We start from the raw sequence: 25,495 nt of genomic DNA on the forward strand, positions 1-25,495 counted from the left end.
AAATGTATATTTTCCAAAACATAAAATGAGACAGTTAAGAATAAACTCAATTTAATTTTAAACAAATAGTTGTCATTCTCTGATGTAAACATTGATTCTTCTCCACATGTATTTGCCTTCATATTCCTCTTACTCATGTTTTTAAAATAATCCTTTACTTTCTTGTCAGTTTGTGTTCCATGTCAAACAGTGGAAACCGGGATCTTTCACTTTATTTGTCAGTTTCGCTGCCCTTTCCAAAAAAAATCTGAAGCAAAACCTTTCATTTCTTTGTCTGATTCCGTTGAAATTCTTCTACACTTTTTCTACTGAAGTCTCAATCTTCCACCTTTTCCCCTTCCATTTGCTGTTCCTAAATGTGACACCTCTAACAATTTGAGGTTAAAATTCAAAAGCCTATGTACTGTATTACTGTTTAGCATTTTTTTCTGCTTTTTTAAGTTATGCATCCTTAAACAAGGTAGCAATACTTTCTTAGACAAGAAGATAAGTATGTGTGTAAAACACTATAGGAACCATATTATATTATTTTGTTCTTTATTTAAACTGATGTGTGTGTATTACATATATAATTTATGACATTTAATTCATTTTTAAATATTTAGGTCTGCTAGCCCCTCTATACACGGCTAAAACTTTACAAAGTATTATTTTTGTGTGTGTTAAGACAAATAAAGCTAGTTTTCTCACACTTTTAGAAATATCAAATGCAATGAGATTGAACTTACTGTTTCTTTGGATTAATCTCAAAGAGGCTTTTCCTGAACGTAAATTTATTTCTTTGAGTCCAAGGGCATACCTAGAGATCTTTTCTGCTGCTTTAACCCCATCTTATTGATTATTTAATAGAAAATTTTCTATTTTAAGCCAAAATGGAAAATCTAATATTTTGTCTAGAATGTACATATTTTATTAAATGTTAATACATCTTTCACAGGTATTATATTAGTGTTTTTAGAATATAAAGCTGTGTTCATTAAAATGAGAAGTCTCCTGAAACCCAAGGACCATTGTTTGTTACATGCATTTCAAAATAACTTCCTTTTTCCCCTTAGTTCGAAATAAATTGAAATAAACGCCGTCAACATAAAATTATAGACTATTCAAGTGTACTTTTTTCCTAGCTTGAGATATTTTTATCTGGAATTTGAAACAATGCCCACTTTGCTGCGAAAAGTTCTACATATAAATGATGTACATATGTGTAATTCATACATGTGTGCATTTATGCCAAGTAAAATAGGAATTAAATAGAAGATTTGCAATGATATTCTAAATAATTCAATTTTTAGAATGTTCTCACCAAAGGTATATTTCGAACTACTGTTTTAATTTTGGACCATAACTGATTTCCTAAACTTTTTTACTAGCAAATGCTTTAATGGTATTTTGTAAATAGAAGTTGTGATTATAAATTTTGAAATGTATAAATCATAGTAAAATCATGATTTTGCAGACAAGCTCTTTGAAATAAAGTAGAACCAAAACATAAATAAAATAGAATTAAAATATCTGGCAATATTTTGCATTGAAATCTAGAACTTACTATTTATACCAAACACAAATATAGACACAGGCCTGCTAAATGTGTAAATGTCATATTCCTTTATAGACTTTATCCTGGGGATTCTTAAATACATAAAATTATATAAGTAGATTAAATTCGTCATAGCCATATACTAACATAAAATGAAAATTTAGAGGAGAAAATAACTATATACATGAACCAAGTGTATGTTACCAACAGAATCTGAAGTTTGAAACCAAGTTTGTCTTGGTCAGACTTCTCAACATTCCTGTACCAAAGTCTCCAACACCACACTATAATGTAGAAGGTCTAAACTTGACATAGCCAAAGTCATAGGGAGGTGGACAAGTGATGATGGGTGACATACACCTTCTAACATTATTTACAAATTCAACAAATGAACACCAATAAAATGTTACATGACTGATGGAATTCATAAGACAAATGAAAATCTAAATGTTGAATTTCTGTAAATAATGTAGATAATTCTTAAGGTAGAGTTTATTTAAATATTATAATCCTTGTTAATACATATAAGTTCTAGGTACTTAGTCTTATTTTCATTTTTATAGTCTGATTTTTCTGACTCTTATAATGCCTATTATAGAATTACAACCTTGCAAATTTAGCCTTCATATACATATACTCAGATTTTCATACAGAACATAAGAATAGAGGTCACTTTCAATACCATGTCCTTTTTGAGAAAGCTAGAAACAGAATATGTAATGCCCTTTGAGTAAAATATACTTAAATGTGGGTAGTTAATTCTACTCATTTACAAGAATTGGTGTTATTGTATTTTTAGAATATGTAATTTCACTTCAGCCAAATATTTGAAATTTAATAAACTCTAAAAAGTATAAGGTACTACATACAAAGGGAGATTGCATTTTAATAACTTAAAGACCCTCAAAGTAAATATGATTTTATATTTGAATTTTCAGATCCAGTTTACTCATTAAAATATAACCCACTTCAAAATCAGTTACTAAAATTTATATTCATAAGCTGCTTAAAATACTGAAATATGTCAAAAGAATTATAAAAATAATCAATATAAAATAACAATTTGCATTTGAATAAATTTATTTTTAGTAAATAATTCTGTAACTTATTGATTCTTTTTTGATAATTATTTTTATTTTAATTTAATTTTATTTTTTTTGAGTTGGAGTCTCACTCCGTCGCCCAGACTGGAGTGCAGTGGCCGCTCCCGGCCACCACAGTCTTGACCTGCTGGGCTCCGGCAATCCTTCCACCTCAGCCTTCCAAGTAGCTGGAACTACAGGCGCATGCTACCATGCCCGGCTCACTTTGATTTTTATTGTAGAGATGAGGTCTCACCAAGTTGCCCAGGCGGGTCTCGAATCCTCAGGCTCAGGCAATCCACTCACCTCAGCCTCCCAAAGGCACGGGATTACAGGCTGAGCCACCGAGCCCGGCTTGATAATAATTTTTAAAGGATCACTTTAATTCAGTGAATAAGAGGATATACATATGTATTTCATTCCATGTTAAGAACTTACAGTCAATTACAATATTCCCTTTAATATCAAAATAATTTATATTTAAGTTTTCTTATGAAAAAATGTGCCAACAGATAAAAGAAGATAGATCTAGATTTAACTATCATCTAAAAATGATCTAATCACTTCATATATGCATTCTTTTAATCACAATTAGAATCCTTCAAGAAATTTTTGAGTAATAACAAATATTATAATATTCTAGCGAGTGGCAAGTTTGTCATAATATTTTTGCAAAGGACTGTTTACCTAAATATTCTTTGGACTACCACAATTTTCCTTCTATAATTAAGAAATTTTATTTCCTTCCCTTTAATTTTTGAAACCATTCCATTTATGTTAAAGGCTATCCCGATGTACTGAATATTTCACAATGGACTACTTCTTCAAATTTTCTATTTTGAAAAGCCTTTCAAAAATCTTCAAACACAACCCACAGAATCCTTTAAAGAATGACAAATATTAAACAATAAATTGAGTAAATTTGAACTCCTAGGAGAAAATGTTACAGTGGAAGTTGATTTAGGAAAGCAGATTGTGACAAAAGTGAACTACAACTAAATAAATATGAATACTAGTTTGACAAACTACAATATATAAATATTCTTCATTAAATTAATATAAACCTCAAATTATAAGAATCTTAGAAAATGCAGGATACACCCTTACAGACATTGAAACAGGCAATCAATTCCTGATCAAAACCCCCAAAGCACAAGCCATAAGAGATAAGATAGATAAGTAGGACCTCATCAAACTGAAAAGCTTCTACAAAGCAAAAGAAATCAAGAGAGTGGGGAGAATAGAAAAAAATATTTACCAACTGTATATTTGACAAAGGTCTAACATCCAGGATCTATAAGGAACTCAAACTTACTGAAAGAAAAAAAAAACGAAATAGCCCTATTTAAAAGTGGGCAAAAGATATGAATAGATACTTCTCAAAAGAAGACGTATGAGAAGCTAACAGACACATGAAAAAATGCTCAGTCTCACTGATCATCAAAGAAATGCAAATAAAAACCACACTGAGATACCACCTAACTTCTGTCAGGATGGTCATCATTAATAACTCAAAAAACAACAGATGTTAAAGAGGATGTAGAGAAAAGGGTACGCTTCTACACTGTTGGTGGGAGTGTAAATTAGTACCACCTCTGTGGAAAACAGTATGGCCATTTCTAAAAAGTCAAAAAGTCAACCTTTCATACAACCTAGAAATCCCCCTTCTGGGAATATACCTGGAGAGGGACTCAAATCACTCTACAAAAAAGATAGTCATGTATACATTTTTATTGCAGCACTATTCATAATAGCAAAAACATGGAAGCAATAGGGCTGCCCATCGAAAGTGGACTGGAAAAAAAATGTGGTAGATATACACTATGGAATATTACACAGTCATAAAGAAGGATAAAATTTTGGACTTTGTACCAATTTGGATGGATTTAAAGTCTACCATACTTAGTGATCTATCACAGAAACAAAGAACTGAGTATCACATGTTCTCACTCATAAGTGAACTCTGAACATTTATAATACTACTACAAGAAAGGGATTGGCAGTATTGGGACACTGCCTGGGGAGGGAGAAGGGGGAGAGGAAGGGTACATAACTTCAATAAGGGTACCTGATCCTGAACCAGGCAAAGTAAATACCAATGGGAAGCCCAAATTTCATCTGTATGTTCACCACTTATGTCCCTAATCCTGAATTATACTCCACATCTTTAAAATAATAATAAAAAGTTTAAAAATAAAACAATATGCATAACACTTGCAAGGTTTTTTATAATTATAGGTGACTATCATTCAATCATGCTATCTGGATACCAGAGGGAAGATTCTATTTCTCAAAATGTTTTTGAAAATCATTATTTTAGGCAACCTTCTCGGGTCCCCTCCCACTGTGGGAGCTTTTCCTGTCCTCTCAATAAATCCTGAGTTCTCAAAAAAAAAAAAAGAAAATCATTATTTTAAAGAATACTTGAAATCAATGACAAATATTTTAGACTTTTCAGGAACTATTTTATTTTTCGAACAGCTATTACTCCTGTAGAATTAAGTCTGACGAAAAACTCTTTTGATTGATTCTTTTTTAAAATGGTAATTATTTTTTCCCCTAGACTGAAAAACTGGTACTAAACGTAATTCCAAAAGGAAACTGTGAGGCTAAAATGCCAGAAATAACGAAGATGCAAAATTATTGTGTAAATTTAAAATACTAAGAGAAAACTTTGCATTAAAAAATCTTGTTATTTTAATTTGAGAATACAAAAACATCAAGTAATGAATGACAAACTATAAGGGATAATCAATTTCATCCATTTACCCTTTTATTAGAAATGAAAAAATTCTGGTTATATATTCTAAAAATATATTGAAATTGCTTTTTCTTGTCTTTTTTTTTTAAGCTTGGGATGGATCTAAAAACTTAAGAGGGTCACAAATTAAATTATTCTGTAATTAAGATGTTCTTCATATTCTTCTCCAGTTCAAAGGATCCCTGTGATTTATAAAAGGTAAAGATTAAAGGAGCAATTTTATGTAAAAATAATAACATCGCCATAAAAAATTAGTTTCTTTTAAATATGAAGCCTTCCAAGAACTACGTGTATGACTCTTCTGAGGAATTGTATTCTATTCTCAAAGTGGCCTAGTCACTACTAGTATATTTCCACATAATAGGTGGTGATTACCAAGAAAAAAAGTACATATAGAAACCAGTCTTTACAGACTTGGCAATAGGACATTTCTTTATTCAGTTGCCATTGGGTGAATGTAAGATAACAACATGAACATCATCACAGCTTCTAGTTACTATCATTTGCAAGGAGCAAGAAAGATAAAACAATCTTTCTATAAGACTGAAAAAATATCAGCAGGGTCTTATGATAAAATATTAGCAAAAAATATTAGCAAGGCCTTATGATACTTAGAACTCAAGTAGTATTTTTAAAAATATGAGGGGGACCAACAAAACCCCAGAATTTATTTATAAAAATGTGTATTTATTCTTGCAGGTTTAAACTTACTTTCAAAGCACTTTCTATTTGATGCAATATACATCTCAAAATGCTGTTTTCCACTGCTCAAAATAGTTTTTGAGCTTGTCAGTTTTGATGCTTTTTAGTGCTTCTGCTGTTTTGTTTGTATGTTTGTTTTTTGTGCCTTTTCCATATAGGCAAAATGTTTTCCTTTGAGGACTTTTTTCATTTGAGGAAGCAACAAAAGAATCACTCATGGCAAAATCAGGTAAATAGGAGGGGTCGTGCTATTTATTGTCAAAAACTACTGTGCATTCAGTGTGGTTTGGGCAAATGTACTTGTAAATCACCCATCATGAGATGGGCAAATGTGTTTACAGAATTTCCAAAAAAAAATTTATTTAAGCTAAACGCAGTCTCTCACAAAAAAGATAGTTGGTACATTGATGCCAATGGGTTCCTAGAACACTTACCTACCAGAGGAAGCCTGAACTATAAGGAGCCCACCCTCCAAAAAGAAATTCTGGGTTTTTTGGGGTCCCCCCTCATACTATATAGTATTCATTAAGTTAACATTGCATATAATTTTATTTGATGATTTAAACTCTCAGTGAGCTATACAAGTATTCAGATTAGATTTATTCAATATTTAACACTAATATCTGATCTTTAAATTTTAAGACAAAATAATTTTTGAAATATTTAGCCCATTAAAAAATCTTTATTTTTAATACAATTTTAGCAATATCTCTTAAGTGCCTCTTGATCTCTAGAGAGAAATCCGAGTAAGATTTTATCCATGGAGTCAAATGCCAGATGATTAAAAAATTCTCATCTCAAATTCCAGGCCTCCATTTTCTCTCCAATTGTCAATCCCTTTTTAATTTGCTGTGAACAGTACTGTCAGTCTGTTTTGGAAGCTACTCTAATTTAAGATTCATTATCTCTCTTCTTCAACCTTTGAATGGCCTGTCACTTGTTATACCCATCATAAAAGCTAGCCAAGTACACTTCTGATTTCCAGCTGTCAATTTATAGAGGCACTGAATTGTGTGCACGCCCTTTTTCATGCTTTTGTTATAAGCTTCTGTTTAATTTCTTTTTAGAAATAAAGAAACAGTGAATTTTTATTTTTATTCCCTGCTACACAGCAGGGACACTGCTACTAGAAATACTACTAGTGGAAAAATATAGCAATAACTAGACTTTTTACAAAAATCCTTAAATATTCTTGCTCAATAAAAGACTAAAAAGTTCATAGAATGTTTTCTTTTTCTTTTTCTTTTTTTTTTTTTTTTTGAGTTGGAATCTCACTCTGTCACCCAGACTGGAGTGCAGTGGCTGCTCCTGGCCACTGCAGCCTCTACTTGTTGGGCTCCGGCGATCCTTCCGCCTCAGCCTTCCAAGTAGCAGAAACTACAGGAGTGCGCTACCACGCCCGGCTAATTTTTGATTTATTGTAGAGATGAGGTCTCGCCAAGTTGCCCAGGCGGGTCTCGTACCCGTGGGCTCAGGCAATCCACTCACCTCAGCCTTCCCAAGCCGCTGGGATTACAGGCTGAGCCACCGAACCCGGCCAGAATGCTTTCTTTATAACACTGCGCCTAATAAAATGTGAAAAACAAATAAAAATAAATGAAATTTAGTAAATATATTGCATGATTTTGAACCCGTACTTAAGAAAGGGCATTAAGTAATGAATATCAGCTCTGAGAAATACTTATGCAAAAATACTTGATATTCCTTTTTGACTTAGGTGCATGTTCTTCAGAGCAGTAGAATTTTAGTCAAAGTGCTAGAATTTAGGGGTCTACACGTGAGCACAGTTTACCTTATTAGAGGAAAAACATGGTTTCAAGATTAACTACGTATGTTGACAAGGATTCTTTAAAAAATTTTCCAAGTATTCTTAACTCACCAAACTACTTTCATGAGGCTCCCTTAAGAACAACAGAATTTCCACTGACTGTTTCTTATATATTTGGCCAAATATATAACATGAGATAAACTTTGTAATGAAATATAGAATAAGAGATATACAGCAAAACATTAAGAACTATACGACATTTTATGCCTCAATTTTGGCTGACTTGCTAAGGCTGGCAAAAAGCATGGAGGATTTCACTGTTCTCCTATAGTACACTGTTCTCCTATAGTTCTGGGTAGCCAAATCCAAAATTCCACCCAAAGCTGTGGAAGTAACTGGTAGTGAGGCTTCACATAGGATAGAGATGTGTGTCTGCTGGGTTAAAAGAACCATAGGGGGAGAAGAAAAAAAAAGCGAGCCCAGTAATAAATCTATAAATAAAATGTTTCCCCAAAACAAAGAGTCAGCTTAAATTATCTGCAAAACCTATCACCTCCTCAGTCCTGGCCTAAGCCACCATCACTTGCCTTCCTTCCTCCTCCTTGCTTCTCCCTGGTGGGGGTAAAATTCACATACCAGCTAGGAAATGTTCAGCCCCCTCCTATGCTCCTTTTACACTGATGGTTTTCATTAGTTCTTAACTAGGGGAGAGGAGAAGAGTTAACACTAGCTCAAATTTGGAGATTTCGTTATTACATTGGGAAGAGCATTTTCAATTTCTGAGTTGTCTTTTATTGAGACTGTTTTTATATCTAAAAGTGGCACTGACAATTTTATTGTTTTTGAATCACCAGAAAAGTCAACTTTATCACTGAAAAAAGTTTAATAGGTTAACAAAATAAAGTTAGATTTTCCCAACAAAACACATGTCACACTTGTACCAAGTGACTCACATGTAATGAAAAGTGAATTACAAATTTTATCAAAAGTATTGTTCCTACTTCTCATTAATATAAAATTATCTGGAAAAAATGATTATGTGAGTTGATTGGAATACATTCTTATGGATGTGATGTTATATAGTCACAAGTACGGGGTAGGGGAAGACCAAAATTCCTGGAATTATCTTTTGGAGGGACAGGGCTTTTTTGCTTAGGTAAGTGTTCTAGGCACCACTGGCATCATATGTACCACCTACTGTTGTCAGGAGTGCTGCGTTTGGCTTCAGTGCATTTTTTTGTAGATTCTTTCAACATGTTTGCCCATTTCACACTGGGTGATACATGCACTGAGTGTTCAGCAGTTTTTGACCAAAAAATGGCCTGACTCTCGTACTCCACCCTCCCTATTCACCTGATTTCCCTCCTAGCAACTTTTTTTTGTTTGTTTCTTCAGATGAAAAAAGTCTGCAAAAGGAAACATTTTGCTGATGGGGAAGAGGTGAAACAAAAAACAGCAGAAGCACTAAAAGGCATCAAAACTAACAAGTTCAAAAACTGTTTTAAGCAGTTGAGAAAGCATCTTGAGATGTTTATTGCATCAAATGGAGAATATTTTCAAGGTGAATGACGTTTACATATATAAGAAGAAATACACAATTTTTATTACAAATTCTAGTTTTGGGGGGTCTCCACTCATATGAAAAATATTAGGTAAAGCAAATTTTGTTTATTACTAGCAGAAATTCTCTAAGTTTTTAAAGTAATGTGTATTATGAATCTCCAGAAGTAGTTATAAATACATTTCCCAAATTCATTTGACTGGAAAACCCTTACTCCACTTAGAAATCTTGATATAATTTTATTATCTGTAGCACAATTTAGAAAATGTCATGTTCTAGTGAGTACTTGTCAGTAATATGGTAGAGGATGTAAAAGATGGATTTAACCAATACAATAAATGCCTATAACAAAGAATTTAGTAGATACGGTAGTACCAGCTATATCAAGAGCTAATTTACAACTTTACTTTCAATAAGATCTGGTGTTTTGGGTTGTTTTATTCAATTGTAAATATTATTATAGATTAAAATATTCCTCAAATTTCAATTAAAAGACTGGAGTGGTTCACAAATTCAACCAGGAAGAGAGTAGTCTAATATGCAATCAATTTTTAATGTGCACAGGACAATATTATCTGCATAGACTTGTAAAATAACACTTTGTCGGTTTCACTCCAGCACCATCTTGGACTCAGGGCACTGAGAATAACTAGACAATCAATCAAGTTGTTATAATATTCTTCTGCCCTCTCTTTAAAAACAGCCACCACCAAAAAAAGCACTTCGGTGCCAGGCTTGGTGGCTCAGCCTGTAATCCTGCGCCTTTGGGAGGCTGAGCTGAGTGGACTGCCTGAGACCGCGGGTTCGAGACCCGCCTGGGCAGCGAGACCTCATCTCTACAATAAATCAAAAAATCAGCCGGGTGTGGTAGCGCATGCCTGTGATTCCGGCTACTCGGAAGGCTGAGGCGGAAGGATCGCCAGAGCCCAGCAGGTCTAGCTGCAGTGGCCGGGAGCGGCCACTGCACTCCAGTCTGGGCGACAGAGTGAGACTCCAACTCAAAAAAAAAAAAAAAAGAAGCACTTCGGTAATTATATCAATTTTAATCTTTACATCTGCAGAGCCTAGGTGCCTACTAATTAACTTAAGAAATTCCTCATGAAAAGGGTCCATCAATTAATGTCACTATATATGCCTAGAAGGGTAAATTAATTGACTCTCTGATTAAAGCCTATTTATCTATCGAATTTGGTAAGCATTAGTTCATTTCCAGAACCCAATTGGCAAAGTACTAAAAAAAAGATTCTGAATTAAAATGCAAAAAAGGGCTTTGCAAATCCAAATTTTGCAGCCAAATAGTTCTAAACTGTATATTGTAGTATAAATTGTAAAACACCAACTGAATTTCTTCATACTTGGTTTTATATCTATACTTTTAAACCTGAGTTTAAGCCTATAGCAATTTTTCTGTGAAAATAAATTTTTGTCTTTGTGTGCTCAGGTTGGCTTAAATAAACACCACAAACTTGATAGCTTAAACAAGAGAAATATATTTTCTCACAGTTTCGAAGGATGGAAAGTCCAAGATGAAGGGGCTGGCCAGTGAGGTTTCTGGTGAGCTTCCTGGTTTGCAGATGGCCTTCTTTCTCCTGTGTTCATATCTGCGCATGCACAAGGAAAGATCTCTCTCTCTCTCACTCTGTCTGTCTCTCCCCCCCCCTTCTTATAAGGTCACCAACCCTTTCAGATTATGGTCCCACTTTTATGATCTCACTTAACTTTAATTACTTCTTAAAATTCCTAATTCCAAATACCACAATGAAAGTTAAAACTTCAATATGTAAATTTGGGGTGGTGAAGAAACAATTGAGTTCAAAGTCATTTACAGAATCTACAAAGCTACTACCAATTGATCTGTTTTCCTATAATCTTAAATGAATTAAAGAACAGGTATCTACATGATCCTAGGAATACTTTATCTTTGCCATTTGGGTTTATATGTGGTCAACATTTTCCCATCAGAAAGTAAATACTGTATTACCGTTCTTGAATATGCATGCATTACAGAAATATTATTAGAGAAAAATGATGAAAGTAAGTCAGAAATGAAATTACTTCTCTTTGTGTCACATGTAATGAATATGATTAAATGACCCCACCCTAAAATTTATATTTTGTACCTCAGGCTTGTCCTCAGTCTTTTTATGATATTCTTACCATTTCATGACTCACTCCTAATGAGGAACAATGTTAATTATGTAAGCCAATCCCTTTATTATAATAGGTGATCACTTTGTTACAGAATCAATTGTACTTTTTAAAGAGTGTCCTTTGTTAGTTCTTAATTGCATTTCTGTTTGCATGATTCAGAATCAAGGCTTTATAATTTAAATAGCACTTTAGAAAGAAAAGCTACTCTGTTAATACTAGAACCATGACAACATTTTACTGACAGTTCTTTAAAGACATTCACTTTTTTAGTCATTTAACATACAACTCCACAGCACGTAATAATGTATCCTCCAGAAAGGAAGAAACTTATTTTTTTGTTTGTTTGTAAATCATCTGCTTTAAAAAAAAAAAAATCAATGAACGCAAAATAAGAATGTGTTACTACTGAGAACATTTTTATTAGTGTATCTTGATCCAAACTGACATTTGTGATAAATACCAGTATATAAAACAATTAGCCTGAAAAACACCAGCAGTTTGGAAGTGGTAAGGATTTTCCAGTTCTGCATCAGGGCACTGGGTATTTTGGGAAATCTCACCTTGGTGAGGATACTCATGGGGAGTGCTGTCTCAAGTTAGCAAGTGTAAGTCATGTCATGACAAACTAACCAGCAATTTGAGAAAGAATGAGTCACCATTCTATAAAACTCGGAACAATTGCTTGAAAGCCTGCTTTGATTTTCAGTATGTTAATCCACCAAAATCTATCCCCCCCAAAATCCATATTTTCTTGGAATTATTTATTGTTGTCCTTAAAAATTAAATTTGGCATGGTTTAGATTTGAGGAACATGCTAATATTTTGAATTACAGAAAAAAAGTGAGTTCTTATTAATCTTATCTTTGATATACTGGAATTTAAAAATAGGAAAATGGAAGCATTTCTCATTTGACAGATTTTTTACATTAGTTACCATATGCAATCCTTACTACAACTTAATAAGAATTGACTTCTTTTGCAGGTGAAGAAGGTCAATACATAATTTCGATGGTAGAGTCAGGATTTGCATCCACTTTTTTGAGGTTCTATATTCTTGACCATGAATCATAGCTGAACCTTAATGAAAGAGAATCATAGCTGAACCTTAATGAAGGAAATGATTATTTCATTTTTGCCCCAGGATTGTCCATGTTTAGAATTCTAGTATTTGGAGTCTCGGGTTATTTTGTTTTATTAATATAAAATGATTAGAATTATTAGATGTAAATAATCTTTAAAATCATAAAACACTAAAAAAAAGAGTCCAGCTTCTCAGTTCATTACTTTTAATAACTTGAGAAACTGAGTTTGGAATAAACATATAAATAAAGTGAAATTAACAGAATGTGCATTTTCTGAAAATATACAGAAATACATTATGTACATAGTATAGATTTCAAATGTAATCTAACTTTTTAACTTTTTCAACTTTTAAAATTTTCATGTAAATAAAAGTGATGTGGTGAATCTAAATAAAATTCTTCATGCTTACAAGAGAGTTGATATTTTTAAAATTTTCAAATTGTAATAATTTTTATTGGAAGATAACAATTTTCAGAAGGCTTTCTGGTCTGTAATCTAATATTTTTAGTACTTTTTCTGGTTGCTGCAATATAGTTTTTTCCTACTGTTATATTCTCTAATGACTATTGCTAATATGTAGAAAGAAAATCAGTATATTAATATAATCTTGTCTATAGCACCTTTATTAAAACACCTTAATTCCTCAAAAGGTTTTCAGTTTCTTCCTTCAAAATTTTTGGATACTTAGTTTTGACTCTTTATTCTCAGTTGTTTATAACTTATTCCTATTGCTTGTCTTATGGCATAGCATAGAGTTCTCACTCACTCTAACGTTGTATAGTAGCCAGGACAGCAGACATTCTTGTTTTATCTTGACTTAACAGAAACTAATAAGTTATTAATATAAATGATGTCTGCTATGGATTTCTAGTTGCTAGGTTTTTAAAAAATTATGCTGAGAGTTTTTGTGTTGATAGTGGTATTTTAGTCAAATTTTAATTTTAAAGTGAGTGTAAGACTTTATTGATTGTTTCTTCTGTATCAAATGATATAGAATGTAGTAAAATACACAATTATTCAGGCAGTTATTTTGTCATCATGCATTATTTTTTCAATACATCACTTGCTTTACTTGGCAAATATTTTCTTCTGGATTTTTCATCATTAAACCTAGGTAAGATTAACTTATGGCTATCTTTCTATCATTTTCTTTCTTTTTGTGCTCTATCTATTTATCTATCTATCTATCTATCTGTCTATCTATCTTTACAGAAAGTCATATGAGTGGGTAAACTTTTCATATTTTCTCAGTAAGATTTTTACAAACCTGAAAGTATATATTCCTTTGAAGCTTTTATAGAAATTCCTCAGCTCCCCTACCTTGGGGAGGTGAATCTTCTCTCTCCCTCTCTCTCTCTCTCGTTTACTTTCTAAATAAACTATATATTCTAATCTAAAAAAAAAATGAAAGAAATTCTTCAGCAAGCAATTTGAACATGATCAAATTTCTTTAGCCAGATTTTTCCAATTTACTCTATGATTATTGACCTAATATTGAACCAATTTTGATTATTTTTATGATAAACCATCCATCTTCTTATGCTATATAATACTTTGTCATAGATTGCACATAGTGTTATGCTATAAATTTAATTTCCATAATATCTACAGTTATACCTCTTACTTTATTTAACATTTGTCTTCATTCTCTAACAATCCTGACAATTTCTTCTATATTTTTAAAGACTTGTGATTTTATTCCTAAAGTCAACTTTAATGCATTTTGTTATTTTAAAATGTCATACTTTGATTAAAGCTCAATCAAATATAAGAATTAAATTCAGGCTATAAAGTTAAAGATGAAAACTCTATGAGATATTTTGTCAGAGGTCTAGCATGTGGGAAATTCAGAGTAATTTCTTTTTTGTTTTTGAGTTGGAGTCTTATTCTGTCATCCAGACTGGAGTGGTGCAGTGGCATGCTCCCGGCCACCGCAGCCTCGACCTGCTGAGCTCCGGGGATCCTTCCACCTCAGCCTTCCAAGTAGCCGGAACTATAGGCACGCACTACCTCATCTGGCTAATTTTTGATTTATTGTAGAGATGAGGTCTCACCAAGTTGCCCAGGCGGGTCTTGAACCCGTGGGCTCAGGCAATTCACTCACTTCAGCCTCCCAAAGTGCAGGATTACAGATTGAGCCACCAAGCCTAGCCCAGAGTAATTTCTAAAGGAGTCTGCTATCATCACCTCAGTTAAATTGCTGCTACTTCTTATAGTAGCCTAGTATTTTATTTATTTATTAGGTTTTCTTTGTTTTTTGTTTTTGGGGTTTTTTTGAGTCGGGGTCTCACTCTGTCACCAAAGTGCAGTGCAGTGGCATGATCATCAAGATCATAGCTCACAGTAGCATCAACCTCCTGGACTCAAGTGATGCTTTCACCTCAGCATCTTGCGTAGCTGGGACTATCGGTGTGTGTCACCAAGTCCAGGTTTTTTTGTTTGTTTTTTTTTTGTTTTTTGTAGAGATAAGGTTTCATTTTGTGCTCAGGCTGGTCTTGAATCCTGAGCTCAAACAATTCACCTGCTTTGGCCTCCCAAAGTGATGGGATTACAGGTGTGAGCCACCACGCCTGGTCCCTAGAATTTTATTTTAGACAGCTATAGTATTTGGTGCAAAATAAAGAAAAAGAAGTAAATGCTAGAAAGCTAAAAATAAATTAGCAATAAGCTATTCAAATTTATTATCAATATTGTATAAAGTTGGAAAAATGTTATTTAACAGACAATATTCATTGATGGCATGTGGGCATTAGAAAGGCATTAATTCTTTGTTATAATAAATCTAAATTTATACTAACCTGCAAGATCAATGAAACTTATCAGTAGTTTTGACCTTCTAATATCAGTTCATGTATTTTATCTTAAGGAAATAGTAAGATACAGAAATTCACATATTCATCATGATAAAATGGTAACAAAATGGTAATAATTTAATTATCTAACAATACACAACAGGTATACAGTAAATTCATTTTGAAAAATTTAATATTAAAATACTGTTTTCAAAAAATATAATTAAATATATGATAGACTTGGTAAGCTAAAAAATCAGGTATGAACACAAAATAAATTAACCCACTGCTGTAATATGTTAGAGTTATTATATTTATATAGGTTACTATATACTTACCCTCCACAATATTATATTAAGCAAATACATGAACACATATACTATATACTCTATATAAAACAGTGTTAGAATATTAGTATCATTTTATATTTTTTCTTTATATTATGTTGTTTCATAAGATCAATATGTTCTTTTTATAATAAAAGAATAAGCATCTTACTATTAGTAAGTCAAAAATAATTTTAAAAATCAAAAGATGTTTCCCAAGAAAATATATACAATTTAAACTTAGAATCCAGTCACTAGAATATCCCAGTCAATATTTTTATCTCATGGAACTAGGAAGAGTGAGGCATTAGTTCAAGATTAATTGTTATGTTACAAAAAAAAAGCCAAATGTATGCACATATATAAGCATCAGTACTTTGTACAGTTCAATGCTTGTTGGTAATGTGATATGAATCCCATGCCAGAAGACTATCCTAGGAAATACGCCAGGCAGGCCCAAACAAGGAAATCAGCAATTTGCATCAAGGCATAAAGATTTAGTTAAAATGAAAAATTAATACAATTTTCTGTATATTTTCTCTCCATATTCCTAAGGATTTCTATCTTTCATTCCTAACTTGTAGCAATGAGTGATCGGGAAAGGCACTAACTTGTATAGAATTTAGCTAGCTACAAGAGAAAATTATGGAGAAATGAATAAAAAGAGAGTCTTAATATACCATCAAACTTTAATTTCATTTAAGCTAATTTCATTAGCTTCTCCATTTAAAGTACTTTTATAAAATCTATTTATGAGAATTATATTTGTGTGTCACTGTTTTGAGAAAATTAGGTTAACTGACAAGAATAACTTCATCACAGAAAACTTTTATAACAAATATAAAATTATAAGAAAGAGTGTGGACCTCAAAAATATCCTAGGATTATACAATTTGATAGGAATACGTCCTTAGGCTACAATCAAAGGCTATGACCTTGGTCCAAGGTTCTAACATCCCTCCTCTATTCTTGCTCCTTTTATGCCTATTCTCATTTTTTTTTTTTTTTTTTTTTTTTTGAGTTGGAGTCTCACTCTGTCGCCCAGACTGGAGTGCAGTTACTGCTCCCAGCCACCGCAGCCTTGACCATCTGGGCTCCGGCAATCCTGCCGCCTCAGCCTTCCAAGTGCACTAGATACCAATCTGCCTGCACCTTGAACTTCCTACCCTCCAGAACTGTAAAAAATATAATGAAAAAAGTTATACTTGGTATTTCATCTACCTAGTCTATGGTACTTTGACATACCAGTCTGAGCTAAGACAATCTCAGAGAAAAATCCAAAGCCTTTGCAATCTACAAGGCTGTGTACAACATGATCTCTGCTACCCTCAACCATGTCCACTCTGCTTTGGCTGCACTGGTCTCCATGCTGATTTATGAGTCCACCATTTTACTGTCTCAGGACCTTTGAACTTTCTGTTCCACTGCTCACAACCTTCTTATCCAAGCAATTTTACGGCTCTCATGCTTTTAAACTTCAGACTTCTGCTTTAATGTTGCCTTATCCAAAATGTCTTTCTGGTCACTCTATTTTAAAATATCACTCCTCTCTCCTAACCCAGAAACATCTGTAACCCCTTCTCTATTTTATTTTTATCCAGAGCACTCATTAGACTATAACATACCCCTTTATTTTAATTGTTTATTTTAGTCTCTGCTCCCCTCCCACTAGGATTCAGCTCCATGAGTGCAGGGGATTTTGTCTATTTGTTCAGTGCTATCTCACCATTATCTGAAAAAGTACATAATACACAGTAAGTGCTCAATAAATACTTGCTGAATGAAGGGTTAGATACAACATAAAGGGAAAATTTAATATTTTCCCTTTGATACATATTTTATACAAATATATTTGAAGCTAATCTTTTTAAATAAACAAAATTTTGCCTGATAATTGGCTGTTTCTGAGGTAATTAAATAATATCATATCTAAAAAGACTAGTATTTTCTCAGCTATCTTACAATAAACTTCTAGATTTCTATTCCAATAAAAGATAGTTAATAGCATTTTATATCAAGTTATAATGCTACTGTATCATAAAGTGATATTTTTCTTAACACATAAATATAATCCATATTATTTTGGTATTCAATAACAGAACAAGACCTTGTTGATTTTTTGACATATTTTCTCAACTAAACCATTAATAACTCAAAATTTTTGTCAAATGAAATAGTATGCAAAATACAGATTAAAATATTGTACGCTCACAAGGTAACTGAAACTAATAGATATTAACTATTATGGTCAATATAGTTTAAAAGGGGAGAAGGCATATAAGAAAAGAAGAATTTTAACTCTATAAATTATACCTAATATTTTTTGTTAACTTTTTGAAAATCTACTTTAGTTATAAATCAAAGAAGTTACATTCTAAGTAATCTATACTACTCATACTAATCATTATAAGTAACCAAATAATCATAATTTGCCATGGCCTGCATTTTCTTCAAATCATGTTTTCCAAAGAACTAATAATTTCAATCTTAATTTCAGTACTTTTCCTCACATATATTTTCGTTATTTCAAAGCTAATTAAAATTTAAATAAGAGTACACATGTGAATATTCTACCAACACCATGTATAAGTTTCCCCTCATACAAATCATATTTGATGAAGCAGTACTATAATCTAATATCATTTCACCAAAATCTTTTCATTGGGACTATAATTTTCTGAAATAATACAAAGATGGACTTTAGAGTATACACATTTCTTCTGAATGAAGCCTTTTGCCCAAAAGCACCCAATACCTTAAGGAAAGATTGTTTCTGCCTACCTTCTACAACTATCAGAGCTGTGAAGTCAGTCAGGCTGATTTACATTGAGCATGCTAGTCAATTTGTGAAGAACATTTTTACTGCAAAAAGGCACATTACCCACCTTGTTACTTGATGACATAACAAAACAAAATGAGTTGTTTACAACAATTAAATGTAAATTATTAGTTAATGCTCTATAATTAAATGGTAGACAATATCATGAAATTAGATTAATTGTTAAAATTTACAGGAGAATTATGAGGAGATAACTACACAATTGTCAGCAACAATTCAGCAAAGAATCTTTTTCTCTTACAATTTTGACAGACATCATTTAGTATACAGTAGCTTTATATTTTAAGACACGATAAATAAGATACAATGGCAGTATTAATGATTAGTAGTTTAATTTACAAAAAGTAAATACTTATTATAAAGCATATGAGACTTCAAAAGATAAAACAACTGAAAATGTTCCTGTCATCCTTTTATCAAAATAAAGATATCTTTGTGATAAAGGTATGGTCAGTTTTTTACATTTCTAAAATGGAAATAATAATTGCCTGTTTACATTGTAGGCTAAGTATAAGGGCAAAAGTATTTGGTACCTGAAGGTTTTATGCAAGTTGGACATTTTTATATTATTTCTCTTATTAATATATTCTAATATTCTTTTAGAATTATAATAATTACATAAGCAAATATCAACTCAGGATTTTATTTTAAATGACTAGAGGATATTCTGTGAAGATGTTCCCTCTACTTCAGTCTAAAGGGATTCAGAAATTAATAAAATTCTGTGATTAGAAACAAATTCAGTCAAAATATTTAACCCTTGTTATATGCTTGTCTTCTATCCTCTTAAACTTGCAGAAGAATTAGATCTGAAAATTAAGTATGGCTTGGTGCCATACTAAAAATAAAAGTAGCAACCAGTGAAATTCTCTAAAATTGAAACTTTTAGATGGGGGTTTAATTAAATATACTATTCTAAAACTTTAAATATATCGTTGAACGAAAATAATCACATTTCAATTCCAGGGACTTTAAAAGTAATCACCATTATGAAATTAGAACATGAGATTTTTTTATGAGAATGTACCTACACAACTGTCTGAAAATGAAAAAGGCTGTTTCCTTCAGTTAAGCCTTCAATTAAAGTGCACTTTCGTATTCATTAAACTCAGAAGCCTAGAACAATCCTCTAAATCTGATATGTTCCCATGAACTGCATGAAGAATATCAGCAATTATTAAATTTTCCAGATCTTGTAGACATTTCTGATTTTAGTCCTGTCATTTACTCATGCAGCTTATAACACTGAATATGAATTTTAAACAAATACAGACCAGTTAAGGTTAGAGTCTTACTGATGAGACTTCAGCAAAAGGGAGATGCCAATTTTAAGAAAAATGAGACTAAATAAATAATCCAAAGTCAGAGCTTTTTCTTTTTTAAAAAAAATGACATATTACAGGATATACTATAACTTCTGAAAACAAATATTTAAATATTTTCTAACCGATTCTCAAAGAAATATGTTTTACTCTCTAAGACTCTTTTGGGCAATCCCCTCGGGTTCTCTCCCACTGTAGGAGCTTTTCTATCCTCTCAATAAAACCTATTTTCAAAAAAATATATATCTTTTACAGGTATTTACTAGGTTATTCTAAACTGGAAAGAAAAATATTATTTATATAAGTTAAAATTATTTTTGTACCATACTGAAAAATATATGTATACTATGTGAAATTCTTCTTTAAAATATTATGCTTGAAATTATGAGTCATAGATCATGTGTGTTCTAGTATAAGAAATCTGATTTTAACTAGATTAAAAGAATAAAGGGAACAAAAGAATAAGAAAATATTTTCATGCAAAGTAAATATCGTACTACCTCCTGTGGACAATTCTGTCTCCCAAATAATCAAACAATATTCTGTAAACTTGTTCAAAAAAATGTCTTGACTGCCAATACTAGACAAACAGAGGACATCTTCTTAAAGAAAGAAAAGGGATAAGTAGATACGGCTCTGACCACACCACATTTATTTCAGACACAGTACTTTTTGCTTTAATTTCTTTCACAGATAAGTCTTCCCTGTAGACATATTTTAAAGAAGTGCTTCACATATTAAAGCTATTTGAAAGAAAATCACTGACAGAATATTCTGTTGACTTATATGAATTACTGAATTTTAGGAATAATAAAAAAAACCCTTCCAAATTTCAACAAAACATAAACCCAACCATAAGATTTCTAACAAATTAACAACACGCAAGTTGGCCTCAAGTTTCTTCTAGATAGTAATAGAGGTTGAAAAATAGTGCTATGACATACAGTATATGGACAAAAAAATATTTTTACTCAAAACCTCTATATCCAACCAGTTTTTTCTACCAACGTGACTTCAAGAGACAGATATAGAATAAGATTATTATTTTGTTGACATCACCACCAACAACAGATGCTAGAAAATTTGAAACGAAATAAGGTAGAAGATAATATATTTTTTTAAATTGGAAAACACATCCAAAAAGCTTAAGCACTTTCTGAATAGTTTTTATTGCTTACAATGTAACTGCAAATATCAACAATAATTACTGAAAAAAATTATAAAACTGTCAAAGTAGAAAATATGAACCTAAATCCCAGATAATTCAAAAAATACTTGAAATTAATGGTATGAGTTGGATTATAAATAAGTTATATTATGTTTAAGACTCATGCAATAAAAAAACTACATACGTACACTATTTTGTTTCTATTATACATAATTACATGTTCAAAATCATAAAAAATCAGAAGGATGAAAATAGCATATGCTTTTTAAAACACATAAAGGAGAAAAAAATAAATGAATAACATAATCTGATCAAAGATAAACTTATGTTATAAAAATAATCATATGTGTATTTTTAAACTTCTGTTTAAACAACAAATAATATAAGAGTGAATCCAAAAATAAAATTTACCATGTGGGCCCCTTTACTTAATCTTGTGGGTCTAAACAAATGTTAACTGTAATTAATGCAATGAACACTTATATAGCATGTACTATGAACCTGGTAGTATTATGAGGACCTAAATACATTAACTTACTGTATTCTCAAAGGACACTAATCTCCCTTTTACAGATGAAAAAATGCTTACCCAGAAGGTTGAAGGATTTGCCCAAGGAAATAATACTGCCATCATTTAGATCTGAACTCAGGCAGTCTGGTTTTGGAACCCAGGCTGTTTGGATTCTCAGGATATAAATACACTCTACAGTCTCTCCCATTACAGGGAATATAAGAAACATATTTTTACAAAAATCTCAAGTTGTTCTTTACCCTTATTCTTTACTATGTGAGAAGACAGGGTACAAGTTAAAGAGGGGGGTGGAAGAAGGGGTTAGAAAATAATTTGGAAGACTGGGCTATGACTGAAGAAATTGTTTCCTTGGTCCCAGCTCATCCTCACAGATGATTAGGCTGTCATTAGAATTCTGATGAGAATTCTCAGGCTCTGCCCTGATCAATGCATAGAGTGTCTGAGAAACATTCCCTAGCACAAACTTCTTCCCAATCTTCCTAAATATGTACCTCATTCCCACCTTCTTCAGACTTCTCACCTCAGCTGAAACTTCCAGTCAGTGGGGTTTCTATTTATTTAAGACTATGGCTTGTTCCTTACCCGTCAACATTTCTTTTTGCCTAGAGCCACAAAGAGGGAAGTGGCACGCGGGAGGAGGGAGGCTACAAAAAAACTGGAATTACTTTTTGGAAGGCAGGCCCCTTGCGTACAGGTTTCCCTCCTAGGTAAGTGTTCTAGGAACCCATTGGTGTCAGTGTACCAGCTACCATTGTCATGAGAGGCTGTGAATGGCTTCAGTGAAATTTTTTTTAGATTCTTTCAATGCATTTACCTATTTCATGACAGGTGATTTACAAGCACACTGCCCACACCGCTGAGTGTTCAGCAGTTTTTGACCCCTCCAAAAAATGGCATGACCCCTGTGCCCCACCCTCCCTATTCACCTGGTCTTGCCCCAAGTGACTTTTTTGCTTGTTTGTTTCCTGAATGAAAAAAGTCCTCAAAGGGAAAGGTTTTGCCCGATGTGGAAGAGGTAAAACAAAAAAAGTGGAAACACTAAAGGGCATCAAAACTGAAGAGTTCAAAAACTGTTTTGAGCAGTAGAAAAAGCATCTTGATAACTGAATTGCATCAAATGGAGAGTACTTCAAAGGTGACTGAAGTTTAAATATGCAAGTATACACAATGTTTTGTAAGTAAATTCCAGGCTTTTGGGGGGTCTCCACTCGTATATTGGGAGAAAGGTACTTTTTAACCTATATCCTAGGATAAGGCAGACAGAGGCAGAGACACAGACACAGGGAGATAGAAGACACATGGAAAGGGAGAGGGAGGAAGGAAGGAGGGAGAGGGAGAAAGGGACACGATAAGAACTGGAAAGAGTCTAAAATGTACAACTTGCTCCCTTTATCAGTTTGTATGTTTATGTACGAATATTTGTGCATGTGGACATGTGTATACAATATACCTACACAGTTTTGACATTTAAAGACCATATCCATATATTTTGTAAGGTACTGATGTCAATTGGGAAAGCAGAATTATTTACTAGACAATACATTAGAAACACATCTCCATGGATGCAGACTCTCCTACAAATGTTCATGTAGTGAGGACACACGAACATAAACTGTTCATGAAAATCAGATGTATTCTTTCACATAAATCAGAGTTTATCATAAACTCTTATATGACATACAAATGAATCAGTGTCATATTGGCTCTTTTTTTTCTTTTCCAAATATGAAATACATAACACAAGTGAGAGAATGGTATTCCATGTTAACATTTGTTAACATTCTTTTACTTACAGCCCTCATAGATGTCAGTGGGAATATGGACTGCCGCATGCTGATAAGATATTTGTCGTCCAAAATTAGCGTCATCAATAAAAACAGGTTTTATTCTCTGGCTGCCTGGCTCACTGTCATTTTTTTCAGGCTATATAGAAAAAGACAGATATAAGAAACAGAATATCACAACTTACGCTAGCATAGATATGTTCACATTCACTCCATTTGTCAAATGCATATTCTTTTAAATAAAAAGATCTATAAGAACATTTTTAGATAGAGGTCAAAGATGGCACTGGATACACAAATCTTTATCAGGTATTAACATCCACCCTATATTGTTCACATTATAACTAACTTCTCTCCTGATTTCTTTGATCATTTGGGATCATCCTGGGGGAACTCGAGTTTTCTCACAACTGGCACTTATTAAGATGCATATTTAAAGAACATAATTCATGCCTATAAAAGCAACCAAATTAAAAGCATCCACTTGAAGCAAATTTCATAATTTGTATAATTAAATTCACATTGGGTAGTTGAAGATAATTCTTGGTTTGACAAATGATGGTGCAACTAACAGGAAGAATACAGTATTACGGGATTATTATTTTTTTCACATTCTCTGACTTTTTGTGTGTCTTCCAGGTGTGTCCATTTTTATTTTAAATAAGAAAGTATACCAGAAAAAAAAGAGACCTATTTTAACTCTAAATACAATTAAATCCTGACTTCAACCAGTTTGTCTCCCCAGGTAGGAACAAAGATCCGATCAATAATGATGCAAGAGAATCCCACAGGAGTTTAAGGTCAAAGATTAATTTTCCATCGATTGAAACTATGTTTTGATACTGAATTACCTTGTTGCCCTCCCCTGGTTTTTTTTTTAATAAAAATTTTATTCCTTTATCCAAAATGCATCTATACCAATTTGTAAAAATTTTGCTAAACTTTTTTCAGTTGAAGTATAGTTGTCTTAACTCCTCACTCTTTTAATATGGTATAAAGTTTAAAAGGTATATGTTAAGCAAAAAAAAAAGGAAAAAAAATTTATCTTGGGAGGAAAGAGACATAAAAAGAGAAATGAATGGATGTGTACATAGCATTATTGCTACCTCTGTAGTTATGAGAAATAATTGTATTAATCTTTGTGCCTTCTTGTTTTCTTCCAATAATACAGTAATTACATATCTGTAATCTGTGATTAGGAAAAAACTTTTAATTTTTAGTCTCTTCTAAATGCTATGAAGCCTTATATGCTTATCTTACTAAGATACAAATTACTTATCTTTTCCCTAGATCCCACCACACCTAAAAGTCGGCAGTTTTAAATTCATATTGTAGAGGTTCTTGCTCTTTTAAATTACCATATGAGTGGTTTTTAGAAATAACTTTAAACAAATGTATTTTAAAAAATAAATAATGTACTTTCAATTTGTAAATCATGTTACAAGACACCTTTTAATGAACAGTAACTAAAGAAAAAATAACGCTGCTGCTTTCCATGGCTCTCTCTTTTGTGTTTACATAAATTAAAATAATTTTATAAATATATTATAATTTCTCAATTCAATTCACTTATCTTTAAACTATTAAAGTTATTGCTCCTTATACCATCATAACCATGTCTTTACTTATCTTGACATATTATGATGCATACAGTTTAACTGAAATACAGCAAACAGTAAACATAAAGGAACTAACTGACATTTTAGAGAAAAACTACTTAACACATATTGTCCGATGTGTTAATTAAACATCTCAAATTCTCCCCCTGAAATTAAGATTTCCTTGTTTTGTCAGATCACATACAAGAAAAAAACAACTTTTATCCCTTTCCAACATTTTTTTCCCCAAAACATCTCTTCTGAAGTCTGCAGACTACCATATATAATTATGTACAGAGAAATTGGGCAAATGGATTCTAAAACATATTCAGATGCATTTGGTAAAACATAAGCAAAACATTAAATGCATGTTTCTCAGTCAATTCTTCTCAATATAATTTCAGTTATTAAATAATAGATTCGATCACTCAGAAGCAGACATACAGGCTAATGTTGAATGGGTAGTTCATTCAATTTTATAAGTGCATA

At 32.3% G+C, this 25,495-nt stretch overlaps 1 protein-coding gene across 1 annotated transcript in view; it reads right to left on the minus strand.

The window, feature by feature from the left end:
- CACNA2D1 (calcium voltage-gated channel auxiliary subunit alpha2delta 1) overlaps positions 1 to 25,495 on the minus strand; it is a 395,813-nt gene that overhangs the window by 146,330 nt on the left and 223,988 nt on the right. Inside the window, exon 5 of the mRNA XM_021707777.1 lies at positions 23,418 to 23,547. Within this exon, the coding sequence (XP_021563452.1) occupies positions 23,418 to 23,547 (130 nt within the window). The remainder of the gene's footprint in view (positions 1 to 23,417; positions 23,548 to 25,495) is intronic.

Source organism: Carlito syrichta, unplaced genomic scaffold, assembly GCF_000164805.1.
Source record: "Carlito syrichta isolate Samal-C Ts95f unplaced genomic scaffold, Tarsius_syrichta-2.0.1 Scaffold124319, whole genome shotgun sequence".
NCBI lineage: Eukaryota > Metazoa > Chordata > Mammalia > Primates > Tarsiidae > Carlito > Carlito syrichta.